The sequence below is a fragment of the Bos mutus genome, chromosome 3 (assembly GCF_027580195.1).
Source record: "Bos mutus isolate GX-2022 chromosome 3, NWIPB_WYAK_1.1, whole genome shotgun sequence".
NCBI classification, from domain to species: domain Eukaryota; kingdom Metazoa; phylum Chordata; class Mammalia; order Artiodactyla; family Bovidae; genus Bos; species Bos mutus.
The window spans coordinates 13,796,517-13,819,860 of NC_091619.1; the positions used below are offsets into that span (position 1 = coordinate 13,796,517).

Consider the following 23,344-nt stretch of genomic DNA (forward strand, 5'->3'; position numbering starts at 1 on the left):
TTGCCAACAAAGGTCCGTCTAGTCAAGGCTATGGTTTTTCCTGTGGTCACGTATGGATGTGAGAGTTGGACTGTGAAGAAGGCTGAGCGCCGAAGAATTGATGCTTTTGAACTGTGGTGTTGGAGAAGACTCTTGAGAGTCCCTTGGACTGTAAGGAGATCCAACCAGTCCATTCTGAAGGAGATCAGCCCTGGGATTTCTTTGGAGGGAATGATGCTGAAGCTGAAACTCCAATACTTTGGCCACCTCATGCTGAAGCTGAAACTCCAATACTTTGGCCACCTCATTGCAAACTCCAATACTTTGGCCACCTCATGGCCACCTTTTTGACTCATTGGAAAAAACTCTGATGCTGGGAGGGATTGGGGGCAGGAGGAGAAGGGGACAAAAGAGGATGAGATGGCTGGATGGCATCACTGACTCGATGGATGTGAGTCTGAGTGAACTCCGGGAGTTTGTGATGGACAGGGAGGCCTGGCGTGCTGCAGTTCATGGGGTCACAAAGAGTCAGACACGACTGAACTGAACTGAACTGATGCTTCCCTTATAATTTGTTTTTCTTACATACACTATGATGTATCAAACTGATCGAATTTTCTATTTTACATTGACCATTAGAAAATGTAAAGCTAAATTTATGACCCACCTGTAGCAAGTTTCTAGAACTCTAAGGTATGAGTTTTCATAATAACCATCAGGCCTAGCCTGATATTCTACCTAGATTTTGCCATTGTTTTTCCTCCCTTTCATATTACCTTGTAGTTTTTTTCATCATCTTGTATTTAATATATACTCATAAGCCATTTAACTACTTAACCTTCTTTGAAACCAGGCCTAGTTTTAAGTCAGTTTAAAATCAATAAATACAAAGGACACCATCAAGAAAGTTTACCGATATCCCAGAAATGGGAGAAAATTTTTGTAAACCATAAATCTGATATAGGACTTCTATTTCGAATATGTAAAGAACTCTAACAACTCAATGATAAAAAGACAAATAACACAGTCAAAAATTAGACAAAGGAAAAAAAATGGACAAAGGATCTGAGTAGGCATTTCTTCAAATAAGATATCCAAATGGTGGAAAAGCTAAAAAAAGGAACAACCCAAATGTCCACCAACTAATGAATGGATAAACAAAATGTGGTATATCCATACAATAGTATGAATATTATTCAGCCATAAAAAGAAGTGAAACATTGATAGATGCTGCACATGGATGAACCTTGAAAACTTAATGCTAAGTTAAAGAAGTCAGTCCCAAAAGATCATATATTACATGATTCCATGTACATGAAATATCCAGAATGTGCAAGTCCATAGAAACAGAGTATATTGGCACTTTCCTAGGACTGGTGGTGGTGGTGGTTTAGTTGCTAAGTTGTGTCCGATTCTTGCAATCCCCTGGCAGGAGTCCAGCTAGGCTCCTCTGTCCATGGGATCCTCCAGGCAAGAATACTGGAGTGGGTTGCCATTTCCTTCTCCAGGGAATCTTCCTGACCCAGGAATCGAACCCGGGTCTCCTGCACTGCAGGCAGATTCTTTACTGACAGCTACACAGAAAACTCCTCTTCCTAGGACTGGGGAGGTTGAAAGGAAAGGAGAGTGATTGCTAATGGGTACTGGGTTTCATCGTGGACTGATGAAAATGTTCTAAAATTGATTGTAGTAATGGTTGCACAATGTGAATATACTGAAAACCCTTATATTGTACACTTTAAATATGTGAATTATGTCTCAGTAAATTGTTATAAAAAGTCCTAAAAATCAATAAATAAAATATTTTATAAGCAGTAGTGAAAGTAATCATGCAGATCAGATGTTTAGTTATATTGAGGTTACAGAAGAAGTATTTATGTGTCTTTATAATGCATATTATTAACATTTATTTTCTTTTAATTCTTATATTGAAATATGACTCCCAGTGTTAAGTGAAACAATAATCATCTACCAGTAATAATATATATTGATATATGTTATTATATATTGCCTATGATTATAACCAGAGCATTAACAGTCTCAATTAAAAAAATGAAATTCTTAGGAGGTTACAATGACCATATATACCTTTCAGAACTTTATAATAAATTTTTTAATCTCTATAAATGAGTAGATAGTAACAGCCTAGTTGACTACTAAGATGAAATATATTCAGTATTGAGTTTAAAGAGCAAGAGATCCTTTGGAAGACTAAAGAGAGTGAAAATAGCTGCCCTTTTCCCCTCCTAGTGATAATTCTTTGACATTTGTTTCAGCTCCCGTTATTTTCACTGGAAAATGAACCTGTGTGTAATTTTGTTGATCCTGGTTTTCATGGTGCCTTTTTACATTGGCTATTTTATTGTGAGCAACATCCGACTATGTGAGTATTTTACCCTCATATCAGCACATGATTTAAGATGAGTGTTCTTAGGGATTGAGGCTGCAGAGAGCTTCATTTCTATATTACTTTCAGTAGCTACTGTTATTTGGGGGCACCTCATACACAGCATCTTTAAAAGGTTAACACAAAATAAATATTAAATGAATGATTAGGTTATTTGTCCTGCCACAACTTTATTTCTCTTTCTACTAGAATGTCTTTCCTTTGATTTTTCCAGTTCAGGGTACTATTTTTACTTTTTGATTTGTACTGGGGATTGTTATTAGTACTTTATCAGAAAATTACTTTTTCCCCCTCTTCAACTGTCATTTTAAAAGACTTCTTCATTCTTAAAAAAAAAAGTCTCCCCTAACTCAACTAGATTTCTCTTACAATGGTAAGAAGTTTAGAAAACAGTTTCTAAAACTTATGTTGTTCCACCAATCATTTACCAAGTGAGCAAGGCAGCCAAATATTAATTAGGATGATCTCTTAAACTTATGTAAAGAAAACTTTTATATATACTTATTTCACCTTGTCTCCTCTTTCTTAGTACATAAACAGCGACTGCTTTTTTCCTGTCTCTTATGGTTGACCTTTATGTATTTCTTCTGGAAACTGGGAGATCCATTTCCCATTCTCAGCCCCAAACATGGTGAGTGTATGTGGTAGGGAGGGGAAAAGTGTCGTTTAGTATTTTCTACTTTGAAAAAAATCCATTTTTATAAACTACTTATTATGGGAAACACAGCAAGTTATTTCTCTAAAAAAATGTCTGGTTTTGAACTGAATTTTTCTTTCATCCTAGGAGGTATCAGATGCTGGTTTGGTAACAGACTTCTGTCATTTTAGAGCAGGAGTTTTGACTTTAGGTTAGTGAATGAACTTTAAGGGAATAATGGATTGAGAAAGGTATCCTTAACTTTAGCCCCCTGGTATTTTATGCAGAATGATGGGAATGTATATGTATATTTGGAAGTGAGATATCCATAAGCTCTTATGAGATTCCCAAAGTGGTCTGTGACCCAGAAGGTAAATGGTCAGTGCTCAAGTGATAATGAAGATCGTCTCTAGGGAGTGTATGTATTCTGGGAAAGAGCAATGACATAAAACTCTATTGGTAGATGAAAAGCTTTTTAGGAGTTAGTGTCTCTCCAAACAAAAAAGTTCATTTTAAATTCAACAACCGGTCGTGGACAGAGCCCTGCTTTCTATGCTCATCAATGGGCAAAATCCCTCAACAAGCAAGTTCTTCTAGAACTACTTCAGAAATAAATACTCCTCCAGAATATATATACATATATATATATATGTGTGTGTGTATGTTAGATTAGAGCACCTAACTATAATGGATCTACTGAGACTTTCATATACTGAAGCTTTTTTTTTTAAATACACATCTTTTCATTTTACTGTCCTGCTGTGCCTGTTGGAGAAGGCAATGGCAACCCACTCCAGTACTCTTGCCTGGCAAATCCCATGAATGGAGGAGCCTGGTGGGCTGCAGTCCATGGGGTCGCTAAGAGTCGGACACGACTGAGCAACTTCACTTTCCCTTTTCACTTTCATGCATTGGAGAAGGAAATGGCAACCCACTCCAGTGTTCTTGCCTGGAGAATCCCAGGGACGGGGGAGCCTGGTGGGCTGCTATCTCTGGGGTCGCACAGAGTTGGACACAACTGAAGTGACTTAGCAGCAGCAGCAGCAGCTGCACCTATCAAGGTTCTTATAGCAGAAAACAGATTCTACTCTAACTAGTTTAAAGTAGGAAGTGGTTTATTACAGTGTATTGGGAGTTTTCAGAAATTCTGGTAAAGCAGGGTGTCAAACTTGAGTGCTGCATAGTAACAAGAAACACCCAACCACATAGTACTAAATTAGGAGGAAAAAGAAAACCATAGAAGTTGTCACCTGCCACTTAGGACCTATGATCGGGGACCAGACATTAGAAATGGCTCCAGCTGCTCCAGTTCCCAAGTGCTGTCATCACTCCCACATTATTGACGTCTGTGTTTGAGGTCTTACATGGACAAGTGAATGTGAGGCAACCCAGGTGACATTCAGAATCTTAGCTTCAAGGAAATCTGGGAAAGAGCTTTTGGCTTTCCAGATTCTGTAGGAAAAGAAGTCATGCTAGAAAGGCAGTGAAATGAGTGGTGCCTGAGCCAGTGTCTTGAATCTGCCGTACCTCCCATGTGTCCTTTCATGTCTAGTCACTGCCTAGAGCAGGGATCTGGGGGAGAGAGGTTTTAAGACTCTTCTCCAGGAGTGTCAGAGGAAATGTGCAGTTTTTAAAAGCATGTGGAATGTCATAATAACTGTGTATTTTTTAAATAAAAATAGTTATTTTGAAATTTCACGTAACATCAAAAAGCCCCCAAAAGTTAAGAAACACCAGCATACCAAAATCCTTTATATTCTTATCGTGTCATACAAGACTTTCCACATCCTGACAACTGTTCTCTTTCTCTATCTGTCCTCCAGTCCTGCCAAATTACTTAAAGTTTCTAGAACTGTTCTATCAGCCTGGATAGTCCTTCACCTCTGTTCTGCCTGGAAAATACCTATTTATTCTTTCAGTATTCAACTCTTGTCGATTCCTCTAAGAACTTTCCTGGCCATCATTAGGAATTGTCAGTTTCTCCTGCCTCAGTACACTTATATCACCTTTAAAACTTGTGATTACTTGTTTCCTTATCTAACTTCCTCATTAACCTGTGAGCTCCCTGAGGTCAGAGACTATGTCTTATTTATCATTATATCCTTAGTGCCTGTCATGGAACCTAGCACATAATAAGTGTTTAATACATATCTATTGAATTAGTGAATGAAAAAAAAATTGGTTCTCCAAGGTGGTAGATGAGTTCAAGAATCTGACACTCTGGGTAGGAACTTAAGATTTGTTAATGTGATCAGCATGCCCGTGTCATTGTATGGAAAAATTTGGAGTAGAGAGGCCCTGATGATATACTTCTCATATAAACTGTTTCAAATGAATGCCCAGAGAGAGATTTGTCTGTGATACTAGAAATGAGGGACACAAGTGGTAAGAGGACCCCAGGGCTGCTAACAGCGATAGTGCAAGCTCACATGTAGTTCAAAGGTATGACTGATGCCTTTTCCAGCCTTCTGGAGAGCAGTCAACTCACGTAACCAGTGCAGCCAGACAGTGCCTGAGAGGAGATAAAGACTATCACATCTGTTGTAACTTCATCCATCCCTTTTTAAAATTCTGTGGGGATATCCTGAAGAATACACCCAGAAGAAGAGCTAACGAATAGTTTCAGTGTTAGTCTTTCCTTTGTGCTCCAGTAAATAAGCATTTTGGTTGTATTTCGAAATGTTCAAGTATCTAATTAATTTGACCCTGTAAAAGAAATAAGGAGGAAGAAAAGTTTAGGCAATAACTGAGAAGCAGCGAGGCTTACACTGCCTTTTTAGAGCTTTTCCCAGACTGTCTCAACAACCAGTGTAGTTTGTTGCTATGGAGACCATGGAAGAAACTATAAGATCCAGTCTTTACTTATGTGAAAAAATGTCTGTAAAAGTATTCCTTGTGCAGTGCCTGCACCTAGGAAGGTCGGAAGACATTCCGTGGTAGGAAAGAGTAAGAGAAACTAAGAATCATATGAAGTTAGAAGGAATCTGTGTGAGCAAATAGCAGCAAATCACTTAATCCATCTGACTTTCCATTTATGAGCTAGAAAATAAGAATTATAATGGTTAACCTGTTTACTTCATAGAAATACTGAGATTAAGTAGATAGTATTAAAAGTACTTTAAGCCAGAAAAAGATACTTAATAAAGGGACAGTACCTTGAAGAGAATAAAAGGGCACATTTTTCCAGTTTTTTCTATAACCTGTATTAATCCCTTAGGGTTTTTTTTTTTTTATGTAACTTGGCAATAGTTATGTATCCACAGTCAACAAACATTTGTTGAACACCTTTCATGTTCCAGGCAGTAAGTGAAGATCAATAAGACATGATTCCTTCCTGTAAAAACGATACAAATTCAAGAGATATGTGAAGAGTACCTTCAACAGAATTTGGGTTTATTCATTCATTTAACATTTTACAAATATTTGTTGAGCACCTAGTTTATGTTAAGTGCTAGAGATACAACCATGAACAAAAATTATCATAGAAAATTATGCAGCTAAGGATATCAAATTTATTGCAAGCCCTTAGCATCAACTTTTCTGAGGAAGTGATATTCAAGCTGAGATTTAAAGGATAAAACCAAAGGTATATTCAGCAGGAAGTCACAAGAGACATCATGTAAAGCCCTGAAGTGTATTCAAGACCGAGTAAGAGACTGAATAGAAACTAATGGTGTAGATTTTTTTTATTGGGTGACCAGATAGTTGATGATATCATTTGCTAAGAAAAGTAATACAGAAAAAGGAAGATAATTTTAGTTTAGGATATGTAGAATTTGTGTTGCCTGTGCACATCTAAGTGATATTCAGTAGGTAATTAGATTCACAAATCAGGAACTTAAAAGTACAGATTTATCTGTCCTCTTGGAGATAATTCCAGGAATCTAACAGATATCATCAGCTGAATGCTGTTAGGTGAAACTGGGGAAACAGGCAAGATCACCCAAGGAAAATGTAGACTGAAATGAAAGAGGGAATTCTGGTCCATGGAGAGCAAAAACAGACCAAGAAAAAGCAAGTAGAGAAGGAAAACAGAAATGGTAGTATAAAAGCCAAGAAAGACAAATAATGCAAAATAGGAACAATTCAATGTCATAAATGATCAAATAAAACATGGATTGGAAAATGTTGAATTTTGCAATCAGAAGAAAATTCCTGACCATATTATGATAATGGCTAAGAGTCCAGGCTCTGGAGCTAGGCTGTTTGGGTTTAAATCCTGACTCTGCCACTTATTAGCTATGTTAGCTTGACTAAGTTACTTAACTACTCTGTGCCTCCATTTCATCGTCTGTAAAATGAGATCTTAAGTAATATCCACCTGAGTTGTTATGAGAATTGAGTGAATTAACACAAGTAGAATACTTAAAACAGTACATAGTATATAATAGGTGCTTGGTGAATATTACCTATTATATTGCCATTGTGATTTTTAGTGAAAGCACTTTCATTCAGTGTAGAACAGTGGGATGAAAGCTGAATTGCAGCCAGTTGAAGAATAAATGGACATGAAAGAAGCTCCTCCATTTAAGGGGTAAATAGAGAGGGTTGGTAACTAGATGTACACTCAAGGCCAAGGACAGACTTTTTCTTAGGAAAAAAACTTGAAACTGAAAGGAAAAAAATCAGCAAAGAAGGCAAGATTGAAGATAAAAGAGAGGGGGAGAGAGAGAGTGGACAGACAGTAGAACAAATTTTAGAGGAGGTAGAAGGGGCATTAGATCAAAAGCACAGGAAGAGAAGCCCTAGCTGTGGACACCGTCTTGTTCTGAAGAGGGTAAGTTAGAAGGATGATTGCAGATGTAAATGTTTGAAGATAGTTGATGTCTAATAACTTCTTCCTTACGTGATAAGCACATTAGCTAAAAAGAACAAAGATTGGAAAAATGGGTTAAAGTATATCTGCTAAGGGGTAGAGGGAGAGATGGCTAACCAAGGGCAAGAAAAGGATTCCTTGGTAGTGAATGATTTCTGTTAAGACTAGAGACCATACACTTACAATGGCATCAATGTCAGCATGCATTCTAGTAGTTTTGGGCAGCTCAGGCACGGGCACTGGGAAGGCAGAGTGTCAGGTTGATCTAGGGTTAGGAGTTTGCAGGATCAATGCTTTAGGAGAAGAGTAGGGGCTGAGGGTCCTGAGAAGAGAAGTTAAACAAGCTTGGAGTCCAGGTTCAGCAAAGAAGGAATTGGAAGGTCGGGGATGCAAAAGACTAGAAACCAGAGATCACAATGAGCTCTAAAATGGGGTAGTGGAAATACAGGCACAAGAGGACTTAAATATTGGAAGTACAGCTTCAGAGCCCGTAGAACTCCTGAATGGTCCCTCTGGTGTTAGGCCATAGGAGTGGATGGCTGAAGTCGACTCTATCCTAGAAATAGAAAGTGAGACCAAATTTGAACTCGTTTTTCCCTGTGACACCAGACTTCCTGAGTTACTCTTAGCATTGCTTTCTTTTACTTATTCCAAATATATCAAAAATAGCATTTATTTTAACTACCATGCTGATTTTCAGCATTCTCAAAAAATAGGAAACAATTGATAATTGGAATAAAATTGAGTATCTAAAACTCATATACTTACTCATTCTATAAATTCAACCCATTTATTAGATGCTTTATGTGCTTCTTGGTGGCAAAAATGAATAAGACATAGCTAAAGAACTGATGACATTAGGGGAAAATATGTAGACTGAAGGTAACTGTAGTGGAAAGTATTATCTCCTATTTATACTTTTCTAACAGATTTGCTTTCCCAAAAGTACTACTTTGTTAGAGTTCACGTTACCTTGAGTAAATAGTCAGCAAATGTTATTTATTGTTATTTTACCATTACCCAAGAATAGAGATGATTCTGGAAGCATTTGGGATAAGAAGAAAATCAATAGACTTTTATATTTATTAGAGAAAAATCCACATGTGAATAATTAATTTAGCTTATGTAAGTTAGCTAAAAGTAATGGTTGTTGTTTTCAGTGATGTTTCCTTTTGCTGTGAGATGAAAGCCGATTTATCTGTATCACCTGGCATTAATGTGCTTTCATATTTTTAGGGATCTTATCCATAGAACAACTCATCAGCCGGGTAGGTGTGATTGGGGTGACTCTCATGGCTCTTCTTTCTGGATTTGGTGCTGTCAACTGTCCGTATACTTACATGTCCTACTTCCTCAGGTAACGAGAATTTTGTTTTTCTTTTCTTCTCATTACTTCTTGAATACATATGTAACATCATGCCCCCATCATTAATACTTAAATATTAGATCTATGATACTGCCTTTTTATTCTTCTCTGTTCTTTTGGATATTGGCCTAGGAATCTTTCTAAATGAGTCTTATTACTTATATATTGCTGGCCCTTGTTATTCTACATTTATTTTTAAAATGGCAATTTCAATCTGACCTCCAACCCCTTTCACTCCCACCTTTTTTTTTAATATAAATTTATTTATTTTAATTGGAGGTTAATTACTTTACAATATTGTATTGGTTTTGCCATATATCAGCATGAATCCGCCACGGGTATACAAAGCACATTTCTAGTGGACAGCAATGTGAGCCAGTCCCAACTTCAGGAAATTGGTTCCTCCCAAAAGTAAAACAGTAGACGACAATGCCAAGTTAGAAGTGTAGATACACATATATCCTAAATGTCACTGGATCAAGTCTAAGGAAATCTATAAGATAGCTAGTTACCTTCTGCTCCCCTGAGGCCCCAGGACTATTGGCTATTAAAAAGTGACAATAAAAGCATTTTTTTTTGCTTATTATACTTATTTTAATATTCCCCAGGAATAGTACAGTTCCTTAAATTACTGGGTAATGATTGAGGTTCCTGTGTTTCTCCAGCTGCCCTGTATTATGCCCAAAGATGGAACCCCAAACTCTGCTAACAGCTTATGCTTATTATAGGAATGTGACTGACACAGATATTCTAGCCCTGGAACGGCGACTGCTCCAAACTATGGATATGATCATAAGCAAAAAAAAAAGGTAAGCTATCAGCATATTAAAAACTTGTGCTGTTCAAATTTCTCAACAAGGAAATTTGATATGACTGGTGCTAACAGGGAATTTCATCTCATTTATTTTTAAGTTAGGGAACCACCAGAGACTTTAGTGTCTAATCTTGTGTGAAGGAAAATTTTCAAATCAACCTTACTTCCTAACTTCAAATATAAATTCTCTTAGATAAATATTAGAATATCTTTTATATTTGAAGGTATTCTACATTGAGTATTTTAACAGTCTATTGTCCTGCATTTTTATAAACTTTTTCACAGTTTGTTTCAACCTCCTTTTCTCCAACTACTTTATAAAATCCTTCACGTCTTCCAACTATTGTTGTTGTTTTTATTATTTAAAAAGTACTTTTAAAATGTTTGTTTTCAAAGTGGCATTTCTAGAAGTTTGTGTCTCAGTAGGTAAAAGCACAGACGCTAGATTCAGACTATCTGGATCTGAATCTTTGGCCTACAACTCAGTGTGACTTTAAGGTAGTTGCTTTATTTCCTTATGTCTTGATTTACTTATCTATAAAATGGAAATAATAATAAAGACTTGAGTGACATGCAGACTTCTTAGAATAGTGAACTATAAATAGCTAAGGGAACTATTAATAATCTCAGCAGGACAATCATTTGGTTTTAATATTTTGCCTTTATTCATTCATATGAATGAATCATTCACTTAATAATTGTAGAAAGCCTAGTTTATGTTGGACACTGTACTAAATGCTGAATAGTACATAGAGATAGAATGATGAGCAAGGTAATCAATTCCTACCTTTGTGAAACTTATTAGTCTACTCTTATTAGAGTTAGTATTACTCATATAAAAATGATGTCATAGAAGTTTTAAGTTGATTAATGTTTTTCCATTTCATGTGTCTTCTTTCAACACTTTCCTATAGTAAGATACATAATCAAGTCAGAAGACTTAATGTAAGAGAGAACAATAGATATTAGAATGATAAAGAGGTCCAGATTCGCCAACTAATTCTTTATCTCCATTTGTATACATCTTCACTAGGGGACTGGAAGTAGATACACATGTGTATACATTTATTTACTTATATATGTTTCGTTCACATTCAAACTATACAGTTTATTTTACATGAATGAATATGAATGTTGATTTTTAGAACACAATAATAAGAGCGATGTTATTCAGTATTAAAACATACTGTTTTATATAGAAACATACTGTTTGGATTCCCAGGATTATTCTCCCTTTTACTATATTTACTTTATTCATGTAGAGAGATGAATATAAAGTCATGACGCACATCAAATGCGGATATGTACTTTTAAGCCGTTTCATCACTAATCTGTCTTAGGATTTGGCTCTGATCTATACATGAACCCCTATAGACCTTGGTAAGTCAGGATCTGGGATGCCTTGTGGTCCTGCAGCATATCTTCATAATTTGAGTGGCTTTCAGAAGAATCAGCCTCCCAATTTGACCTAATTATCACAGTTCTCTACCTGGTAGAGCTAACAGTTCAAGTACAGCTAGATAAACTGCTTGCTAGAACAAAAAAATAACAGTCCTCAGAAAAATAAAACAGATTACAAAGTCAGTGAAATATAATATCTACAAAGACAAGTCTTCAGTCAAAGCTTGCTGGGCATACAAAGAAACAGAACTGTGTAACCCATATTCATGATAAAAAGCAACTAACAGACACTTAACTCCAGGTGGGCGCAGATAACAGCTTTAACAAACAGACTTGAAAACAGCTATTATAAATACATTTAAAAAAATGAAAAAATATACAATATTAATTAGTGAACAGAAAAGGTGTCTCAAAAGAGAAATAGAAACTCTATTTTTAAAAAGAAGCAAAAGGAAATTCAAAAGCTGAAAACAACAGTAACTAAAATGAAAATTTTACTAGGTAGGCTTAGCAGAGTTGAGATGGCAGAAGAATCAATTAGTGAACTTGAAAGCAGGTCAATAGAAATTATTCAGTCTGAAGAATAGAGAAATAAAAGATGAAAGAAAAATGAATGAAAATCTCAGGATGAAGCACTATCAAGCAGTCCAACAGATACCTGTAGTTGGAGTCCTCTAGGACTAAGGAGCAAAAAAAAGTACTTACATAATGGCCAAAAGCCTCCCAAATTTAGTGGAAAACATTAATTTACAGATCTAAGAGGCTTAAGTCAAACACAAGTTTGACTAGTTTTATATAGTCAGATTGCTAAAAGACAAAGATAAATAAAAAATGATGAATAGATACAGTTGTTTGTGTTCAGTCACTAAGTCGTGACCAACTCTTTGCAACCCCATAGACTGCAGTATGCCGGGCTTTCTTGTCCTTCACTATCTCCTGGAGTTTGCTCAAACTCATGTCCATTGAGTCAGTGATGCCATCCAACCATTTCATACTCTGTTACCCGCTTCTCCTGCTTTCAATCTTTCTCAGCATCAGGGTCTTTTCTAATGAGTCTGTTCTTCACATCAGGTGGCCAAATTATTGGCATTTCAGCATCAGTCCTTCCAATGAATATTTAGTATGATTTCTTTTAGTATTGACTGGTTTGATCTCCTTGCAGTTCAAGGGACTCTCGAGAGTCTTCTCCAGCACAATTGAAAAGCATCAGTTCCTCAACCCTCAACCTTCTTTCTGGTCTGATTCTCACATCTGTACATGACTGCTAGAAAAGCCATAACTTTGAATAATACATGGACCTTTGTCAGCAAAGTGATGTCTTTGCTTTTTAATATGCTGTCTATGTTTGTCATAGCTTTCCTTCCAAAAAGCAAGCATCTTTTAGTTTCATGGCTGCAGTCACTGTCTGCATTGATTTTGGAGCCCAAGAAAATAAAATCTGTTACTGTTTCTACTTTTCCCCCATCTGTTTGCCATGAAGTAATAAATCTAGGGGAACCATGAAGAAAGTAATACAACTTGGAAACTACATTGCATTCACTCAGTATCCAGGTACAGGTCATTTTAACAGGAAATGGTTAAGTCAGTGTGGCCAATACACTTAACATTCTTTTTGTTTTTTTTAATGCTTTTTAAAAATTTTTGTTTATTTTTAAATTTTTGTTTATTTATTTATTTTTGGTTGCACTGGGTCTTTGGTTGCTCTGCGCAGGCTTACTCTAGTTGCAGCAATTAGGAGCCACTCTTCGTTGTGGTGCGAAGGCTTCTCATTGCCATGGCTTCTCTTGTGGAGCATGGGCTGGCTCTAGGGCACACGGGCTTTAGAAGTTGTGGCACATGGACTTAGTTGCCCCAAGGCATGTGAAATCTCCCCAGACCAGTCCCATGTCCCCTGCATTGTCAAGCAGATTTTTAACCACTGGACCACCAGGGCAGTCTTCTTTATTGTTATTATTTTAGCCAATGGCTTAGTTTAGCCTTCAGAAATACCATATGGTATTTGGTACCATGGGTACCATTTGTATTGGTCCTAACCATGAACACCAGTGCTGCTTCTTTATCCTTACCGCTTCTATCTCTTGTCACCCTTTTGAGGTTAACGTTGAGTTAAATTCTTCTTTAGTTCTACAAATCTACTTTTATTAAACTCATCCTGTGTTTGGTTTTTTTTTAAGCCCATAGGCCTTGGCCTATTGTACCCTTCAAGTAACGATTTATGAACAAATGGTCTATTTTTCCTCAAAAGGACCCTGTTCTTAATATCTGTGTGATAGGCTGGAACATGCCAGCAGCCACCACTGACGTGGTAGGCCCTCCCATAAACTGATAGGAAGGACAAATGTCCCACTGATTTATTCAGTAGTAGGAAGAGATTGACATTAGAGAGAGAATGGTGCTTTAGAAGAGGCCAGGTTTGTGTGATTTTCTGATTTTTTTTTTTCTCTTGTCAGCTTCTGAAAAGGAAGGAAAGAAACATTTATTGAATTCCTACCCTGTACCTGATCCTTTATCTAGGCATGTTAGCTATTATTTTATTTTGTTCTTAAATGATAATGGTAATAAGTAAATATATTGTTTCATTGATCTTCATAATCATCCAGACATGAGGACATGAAAACTCTAAAGCCTTATAGTTTCCAAGTGGCAGATCCAGTCTTCAGATTTATTGCCAACTCCAATTCTGTGCTCCTTCACCTTTTCCACATTCCTTCTGGGAGTGTATAGTTTTCCCTCAGTTGTAAGCAGTAGAAAAGTGGGACTCTAGAATTCAATCCTTCCCTGAACAGCTCAGCAAATGAAAGGAGCAGCTATGAGACGATGAGAATGGACTTTGAGGGTCCATGCTCCTTTGCTGAGGTTTTACATTTTCTTTTTTTAACAGTAGGTCCTTGTTGGTTATCTATTTTAATTATAGCTCTGTGTCCATGTCCATCCCAAACTCCCTGACAATCCCTTTCCCCCATCCTTACTTCCCACCATTCCCCACCCCTGGCAACCATAAGTTCATTCTGTAAGTCTTTACATTTTCTTTTATTTCAGGATGGCAATGACACGGAGGACTATGTTCCAGAAGGGGGAGGTGCATAACAAACCATCAGGATTCTGGGGGATGATAAAGAGTGTTACCACTTCAGCACCAGGAAGTGAAAGTATCCTTTATCCATTGGCTTGTTTCTTTTTCTCAACTCTGGACCAAAGGCAGAAGAAAAATTAGTGTTGGGACAGGACATTCTCTTCTAAGATACCTGACTGCATCAGAGCTCAGCTGGCCAGGACTGGGCTTAGGAAATAGAAAGCCATAGATAATCCTAAAATAATAAAACTATTGTCTTTGAGCTGAAGGGATCCAAACAAGTCAGTCTTTCCATTTTACAGATGAGAAAATAGACCCAGAGAAGTTAAGTCACACAGTGGCTTGTGGCAAAGGTAAGACCAGAACTGTGGTCTCCTTAGTTCTTTCCACTACACTATTATATTTCCCAACTCCAAAAAACCACCACGAAACAGTGGCTCCCCAAATGACTGGTTTGTATATGGATTGTAAGGGCCCATTTCTAAAGCAGTCAGTTTTAGAAACAAATTTTAAGCAGCTCTTTATCTCCAGTAACTTTTTTGTTTAAAGAATCAAGGAGATTGTGTTAAAGAATTTGTCTTGGTCCAGCTGGTTGCAGTGTAAAATCTCTGTGGCTACCAGGCTGTCAAGCCAAAATTTGGTGTGATGGACTAGAGATGAGATAGCTTATGCATATTCCTCCCATCTCTGGCCTGAGGAAGAACAAATTCCCTTTTACCTCAGTTGCAGGAAAAGAATGTAACCTGTTCTTGCTATAAATTAATGATATACCTTTCTGGTGTGACATGCAGGTAGGAATTAGAACAAACAAAAAATGGGATGACCACAGGAGAGAGGGGGAAAAAAGGTGACTTTAAATTTATTTAAACATTTATTTCACGTCTCCTATTTCCAGACAGAGTGCTAAACTGATGAGCAGAAGATAGCCTCTTTCCTCAAGGAACTTACTGCCTAATCATGGGGGAGCCAGACATGTAACTGAACCATGGTATTCAGTGGCCTGAACTGTGCCAACAGCAGCCACTACTGAGGAGCGAGCTGAAGGTCACTTGCTGATTTGGATAATAGACAGAAAAATCACAGAGAGGAGGGAGGATTTGGATTAAAACCAATTAAACTTCTGTTTTAGAAAGGGCTATCTTTACTATTTTTATTACTTAAAAATTTATGAAAGCCAAACTTTAGGTTTAAGCTATCTTAGCAACACTAAGCCAAGTCAAAAAAGTATCAGGATTATTTAACCTCTCTGAGTCCTTTCCTAAATGGAGAGGATAATCACACAGCCTCACTGAGTTCTTGGAAGGTGGCATAGAGTAATGGAAAGAGCAGACCTCGGAGTAAGGCAGCTCTGACTTTGCTTCCACGCCTATCAGCTGTGTGACTTTGAGCAAGATATTTGACTCTCTGAGCTTTACTTTCCTTATCTGCAAAATGGATAATGACATCTATCTCATGGGATTATTGTGAATGATAGAAGATAAGATCTATAAAGAACTGAAGAAGGTAATGTCTATAAATCTCAGCCTGTATTAGAATTCAGTAAACATTAGATCCCTTTTCCTAGCATCGTATTTATTCAAGATAATTCAAGAGAAAACTTTGCTGTATATTTTAGGTGTTTTTCTTACTATGTAACTAACCTTTTGAGATTTCAAAAATGACGTTTGACTTAAGCTAACTAGATAAAGCAAAAATAAACAGAACTACCTACCCGAGCCACTTTCAAGCTAGTGTAAAACTGAGTGGTAGGTGTTTGGTGGTGGTGCTCTTAATGGTAAAGCTTTTATACACCTGTGTCTGAGATTGAAAAAATAGTTCTGAAATAGTACTGCTGGCTATGAAGCAGGAAATTGAAAATATGGGCAGTTCCTAGGACCCGCTATAGAAGAAACCAAAAGCATGTGCTTTATTCATTGCTATTCCTTGAAACTTCTGTGTGATTTAAACCTTGATGCCCATTTTGTGCCAGATCTTACTCTCATTCAACAGGAAGTGGATGCTTTGGAAGAACTAAGCAGGCAACTTTTTCTGGAAACAGCTGATCTGTATGCTACCAAGGTACAGAGCAAGGAAACTGAAGTGTGGTTTTTACCAATGTGATTGAAGAGAGAGCAAGACTAAATAAGCTTTGTAGCATCCTCTGTGGCCAAGCCATGTAAGAGGCACCTCAGTAGCTTCAGTATCAGTCATGAAGCATTGATACCTGGATTCTTTGTGACATTGCTTCTACCAGTAGCAAAACCCTTAATGAAACACTCTCAAAAATGGAAATTATTGGAATAGTCAGAAGAAGCTTTTAATCATCTAGAAAGGTTGCACACGTCACTTCCTACTGATGGCCAAGATCAAGAAGGTGGTTCCTATGGTAGTTCCTGTGATTGTTTTTTATTCTCTTGCAAGTTAGTAATATTGTAAGAGCAGTAAGATATCTGCCATGGTCTGTTGTTATTGTTTATTCCCAAAGTCATGTCTGACTCTTTTGTGACCCCATAGACTATAGGCCACCAGGCTCCTCTGTCCATGGGATTTCCCAGGCAAGAATAGTGGACTGGATTGCCATTTCCTTCTCCAGGGTATCTTCCTAACCCAGAGATCGAACCCAAGTCTCTTGCGCTGGCAGGTGGATTCTGTACCACTGGGCCACTAGGGAAGCCCTTGCTGTGGTCTAGCTCTATTTTAAAGGCGCCAGATTAAGAAGAAACCTAACTGCAAAAAGCAACTTTCCTATGTACACCTAAAATGCAATGTAATTTAAACATGCAAAATCTATTACTTAAGATTGTTCCAACTATTTTAATCCTTTTTGAGGATCACTTCACAGGAATAGCTGCATAGGATAGAGATAAACATAGGCTTTGGAGACAGGTAGACCTGAGCCTAACTTCCCTTACTCACTAGCTGTGTGTCCTTAAGCAAGTTATTTAACCATTCTAAGCCTTCATTTTCTTATCTGTAAAATTAAAAAGGACATACCTCATAAGAGTTGTTGTGAAGATTAAAGTAGATACTGCATGTAAGGTGTTTATCCTAATTTTTGGTTTAAAGTAATCATTCAGTAAATTTTCCCACTACTACTATTATTGTTATTTTAATATTATTATCATGTGTGGTTTTAATTCTTAGCCTGAACAGTGATTCATAGAGGCAGAAATATTTTTGTAGAATGTAAATATACATTTTGCCAAGACTAACCATGTTTTGTATTTGTTCTCCCTCAGGAGAGAATAGAATACTCCAAAACTTTCAAAGGGAAATACTTTAATTTTCTGGGTTACTTCTTCTCTATTTACTGTGTTTGGAAAATTTTCATGGTAAGTATATTTTTTTAATTGTCAAGGTTTAGATAATTTGCTCTAGTAATGGCAGAGAGAAAATTGGGTCTGGTTGAGGCTGTGAACTAAGTTCCAAATCCAACTGCATCAACAGAGCATGTCATCTTTCACGTATCTGAGCCTCTTCCCTCTCTTCTTTTTGGGTCACCTAGAAAAGGGAGGTTGCATTTTTCTTCTGTCAGAAATCATTAGTAAGTTCTTAGGTTGTGAAATATATGAAGTGACTATAGAAGTTTCCTGTTTTACGCCCTACTCTTCATATTACTCATGAGTACATGACTGTATATAACACGACTCCAGCCTTCAGCTCAGAATAGAAACCACCTGTCCTTTTTAATAATCTGTATATACCCAAAAAAGTAAATTCTAAAACATATTCCTACAGATAAATTCATCTTCTGTGCTTCCAGCTTTTACTCTTTTGTGGCTTGCCCTCCCACTCTATTCTTTATGTGCATTTTACGCACCGCTTTATTTGTCTTTACTTGTGACCCATCTGCAGGTATTAATGGATTTCAGTGTGATTATAAAAAAGGCTGATTTGACTTTCTGGTTTGATGACTTTCCCACTGAGGCTGTGCTTGCACAAAGAGGAGCTTTGTCAGCTTGTTAGTTAATTTTGATCAGTGTAGATGAATGGAGGATTCTAGATTTAACAGATCTAAATGTTATAAAAAATTGATGTTAATACCCATGCAGATGACATTTTTAAATCTTGACTTCTTCAGTGGGAGAGGATAAATAAAGATAGTATATTCAGGTATCAAGTATTCATATTATTAAGCTACTAAAGGTTTTTCCTGAGATGCAGCCTTTAGGAGAGTGTAACATTTTTGTGTGTATGTGTGTGGACCATTTGTTTATTTTTATTTTTTTTAATTTATTTATTTTAATTGGAAGTTAATTACTTTACAATATTGTATTGGTTTTTAACAGTTTTATTGAGATATGATTGACATTCAGTAAACTGTACATATTTAACATACACAATTTGGTAAGTTTTGATATATGCGTATACCTGTGCAACAGCCATCACCCAATCAACATAGAGAACATATCCATCCATCACTTCCAAATGTTTCCTCAGGCCCCTTTGTGTCTCTATACTTTGTAGTATTCCACTGTATGGATGCACCACAATTTGTTTTATCTGTTCACCTGCTGATCAATATTTGTTTGTTTCCTGTTTGGGAATATTAGAAATAAAGTTGCTGTGAATATTTGTCTACAAGTCTGTTTTTGGACATGTGTTCTCTTTTCTCTTGGGAGAAAGCATTTGCTTGTAGAATGGCTGGATCATATGGCAGATATGTTTAACTTTTGAAGAAATGGCCAAACTTTTCCAAAGAGGTTGTACCATTTTACATTCCTACCTGCAGTATTTGAGAGTTTCAATTATTCCACATCCTTGCTAACACTGTGTAGTCAGTCTTTTAAATCTTAGATGTTTTAATAGATACGAGGTGGTACTAAATCATTTTAATTTGTATTTTCCTAATGCCTAATGATGTTGAACAACTTTTATGTGCTTTTTTGCCACCTGTGTATCCTCTCTGGTGATTTATCTATTCAGATTTTTTGCCAGTTTTTTAATTGTGCTCAGTCGTTCAGTCATGTCCAACTCTTTGCAGCGCATGGACTGTAGACCGTCAGGCTCCTCTGTCCATAGAATTTTCCAGGCAAGAATACTGGAGTGGGGTGCCATTTCTTCCTCCAGGGGATCTTCCCAACCCAGGGATTGAACCTACATCTCTTACATCTCCTGCATTGGCCTGTGGATTCTTTACCATTGGGCCACCTGGGAAGCCCATTTTTTAAATAGGTTCATTGTTTTCTTTTTGTTGGGCTTGAGAGTTTTTCAGTATATTCTGGTAACCTTTTATCAAATATGTGATTTTAAAATATTTTCTCCCATCAGTGACTTGGCTTTTCATTCTGTTAGCAGTATCCTTCAAAAATCAAAGGTCTTAATTTCAATGGTGTCCAATTTATCCTTTTTTTTTATTATAGATTATGCTTTTGTGTTGTATCTAAGAAATCTTTGTCTAACCTGGGGTCACAAAGATTTTTTTTTCATATGTTTTCTTAATATGAAAAATATAAAATAGAAATTTTACAGTTTTAGATTTTACATTTAGGTCTGATCCATCTTAAGTTTAATTTCTGATACGATATTGGAGTATGAATCCAAGTTCACTTTTTTCACGTAGATATCCAGATGTTCTAGTACCATTTGTTGAAAAGAGTATCCTTTCTCCATTGAGGCAATTTTGCAATTTTTTCAAAAACTAATTGACCTTATGTATATGGGTCTGTTTCTGTTCTCTTTTTTTCTGTTGAGATTTATATGTATCTTATATATTTACTTCTGCCAATACCACACTGTCTTGATCAATATGTCTTCCAATCCCTGAACATGGTACAACTCTTCGTTTATTTAGATTTTCTTAGTTTTTCTCAGCAGTGTTTTATAGTTTTTGGTGTACAGATCTTTCTCATTTTTCATCAGATTAATCTAAGTATTTAATTTTTAGATGCTATTATAAATGACAGTGTTTTTATAATTTTCATTTTCAAGTGTTAATAGTATATAGATATACAATTGATTCTTATATATTGATTTTGTATTCTGTTACCTTGCTAAACTCTCTCATTGTTTTCCTACATAGACAATTCCATCCTATCTTCTCCTCCTCTTCAAGCCTTACTGCACTGACCAAATCCTCCAGTAACAGAATTAAGTAAAGCAGTCACCCTGATCTTGTTCCTGATCTTAGGGGGAAAGTATCCAGTCTTAAGTATGGTGTTAGCTGTTGGTTTTTCCTAGATGCCTTTATCAGATTGAGGAATTTTCTTTTATTAATAGTTTCTTAAGTGTTTTTAATCATGAAAGCATGTTTGATTTTGTCACTTCTGCATCTATGGAGATGATCATGTGGTTTTTCTTTTTTAGTCTGCTAATACAGTAAAATTAATTTTTGAACATTAAACTGACCTCACATTCCTGGAGTAAACCTTACTTGGCCAGGTGTATTATCCTTTTAATGTTTTGTTAGATTTAATTTACTAATGTTTTGTTGAAGAGCTTTTGCATCTATGTTTATGAAAAATGTCAGAGTGTAGTTTTCTTGTTAACGTCTATGGTTTAGGTGTCTAACCTTAAAGAACAAGTTGAGAAGTATTTCTTTCTCTTCCAACTAGTAGAAGGGTTTGCATGGAATATTAATATATTAATAAATTAATGAATGTGATATATAATTAAATTCTATAATTGAATGTTAATATATAAATATATTAATAACTTTATTAAATGGAATCATGCGATGTGATCTTTTGTGGTTGGCTTCCTAACATAATGTTTTCAAGGTTTATCTATATTGTAGCCTCTATCAATAAATACTTCATTCCTTTTTATGATCAAATACTATTTATTCCATTATATGGATATGCCACATTAATTTAAAGTATCCACTCATTAGTTGATGAACATTTGAGTTGTTTTATTGTGACAGTTCTGGCCACAGTAAATAATGCTCTTGAGCATTCATGTATAAGTTTGTTTTGGGGCTGTGCTGGGTCTTCGTTGCTGTGCAGGCTTTTCTCTCGTCGCCGCGAGCAGGGGCTGCTCTGTTGTTGCAGCGCAGTCTTCTCGTGGTGGTGGCTTCACTTGTTGCAGAGTACAGGCTCGAGGGTGTGTGGACTCCGCAGGTGCAGCACATGGACTTAGCTGCTCTGTGGCATTTGGGACTTTTCTGGACTAGGGATCAGGCTGTGTTTCCTGCATTGGCAGGTGGATTCTTTACCTCTAAGCCATCAGGGAAACACCATGTATAAGTTTTTATATGGACATGTGTTTCATTTCTCTTAGATATATATCTGTAGAATTGCTGGGTTATATGCTTACTATATGTTGAACCTTCTAATAAACTGCATAACTACCAGGCTGTTTTCCAAAGCATCTGCACCATTTATATTCCTGCCAGCAATGTGTGACGGTTGCAATTTCTCCACATCCTCTCCAACACTTATTATCTGTCTTTTTAATAACAGTCATTTTGTTGTTCAGTCACTGAGTCATTTCCAAGTCTTTGCAACCCCATGGACTGCAGCACGCCAGGCTTCCCTGTCCTTCACTATCTCCGGTGTTGGCTCAAACTCATGTCCATTGAGTTGATGATGCCGTCCAACCATCGTATCCTCTGTTGCCCACTTCTCTTCCTGCCCTCAGCCTTTCCCAGCATAAGGATCTTTTCCAATAAGTGAGCTCTTCACATCAGATGGCCAGAGTATTGGAACTTCAACTTCAGCATCATTATCCCAATAAATATTCAGGGTTTATTTCCTTTAGGATTAGATTGGTTTGATCTCCTTGCTGTCCAAGGGACTCTCAAGAGTCTTCTCCAACACCACAATTCAAAAGCATCAATTCTTCAGTGCCCAGCCTTCTTTATGGTCCAGCTCTCACATCCATACATGACTACTGGAAAAACCATAGCTTTGACTAGATGGACCTTTGTCAGCAAAGTAATGTCTCTGCTTTTTAATACTCTGTCTAGGTTTGTCATAGCTTTTCTTCTAAGGAGCAAGCATCTTTGAATTTCATGGCGGCAGTCACTGTGTACAGTGATTTTAGAGCCCCCAAAAATAAAGTCTGTCACTGTTTCCTTTGTTTCCCCATCTATTTGCCATAAAGTGGTGGCACCAGATGCCATCCATGATTTTAGTTTTTTGAATGTTGAGTTTTAAGCCAGCTTTTTCACTGTCCTCTTTCACCTTCATCAAGAGGGTTTAGTTCCTCTTTGCTTTCTGTCGTAAGGGTGGTGTCATCTGCATATCTGGGGTTATTGATATTTCTCCCAGCATCTTGATTCCAGCTTGTGCTTCATCCAGCCCAGCGTTTCTCATGATGTACTCTGCATAGAAGTTAAATAAGCAGGGTGACAATATACAGCCTTGACATACTCCTTTCCCAATTTGGAACCAGTTTGTTGTTCCATGTCCAGTTCTAACTGTTGCTTCCTGACCTACATACAGGTTTCTCCTTACAGGAGGCAGATCAGGTAGTCTGGTATTCCCATCTCTTTAAGAATTTTCCAGTTTCTTGTGATCCATACAGTCAAAGATTTTAGCATGATCAATGAAGCAGAAGTCGATGTTTTTCGGGAATTCCCTTGCTTTTTCTGACTCAATGGATGTTAGCAATTTGATCTCTGATTCTTCTGACTTTTCTAACCCCAGCTTGTACATCTGGAATTTCTTGGTTGATGTACTATTGAAACCTAGCTTGAAGGATTTTTAGCATTACCTTGCTAGCATATGAAATGAGTGCAACTGTGTGGTAGTTTGAGCATTCTTTGGCATTGCCTTTCTTTGGGATTGTAATGAAACTGACTTTTTCCAGTCCTGTGGCCACTGCTGAGTTTTCCAAATTTGCTGGCATATTGAATGCAGCACTTTAACAGCATTATCTTTTAGGATTTGAAATAACTCAGCTGGAATTCCATCACCTCCACTAGCTT

The 23,344-nt window shown here is 36.9% G+C and overlaps 1 protein-coding gene across 4 annotated transcripts in view; it reads left to right on the top strand.

The window, feature by feature from the left end:
- The window catches only part of GPR89A (G protein-coupled receptor 89A), a 66,722-nt gene that overhangs the window by 15,028 nt on the left and 28,350 nt on the right, over positions 1–23,344 (top strand). For all 4 annotated transcript variants that reach the window (XR_011463518.1, XM_070367004.1, XM_070367007.1 and 1 more), the window contains exons 4-10: positions 2,256–2,362; positions 2,916–3,017; positions 9,076–9,196; positions 9,934–10,014; positions 14,460–14,569; positions 16,463–16,551; positions 17,712–17,804. Coding sequence is in view for 3 of the 4 variants with exons in the window: in XM_070367004.1 (XP_070223105.1) it covers positions 2,256–2,362; positions 2,916–3,017; positions 9,076–9,196; positions 9,934–10,014; positions 14,460–14,569; positions 16,463–16,551; positions 17,712–17,804 (703 nt within the window). In the remaining variant the exon portion in view is untranslated. The remainder of the gene's footprint in view (positions 1–2,255; positions 2,363–2,915; positions 3,018–9,075; positions 9,197–9,933; positions 10,015–14,459; positions 14,570–16,462; positions 16,552–17,711; positions 17,805–23,344) is intronic.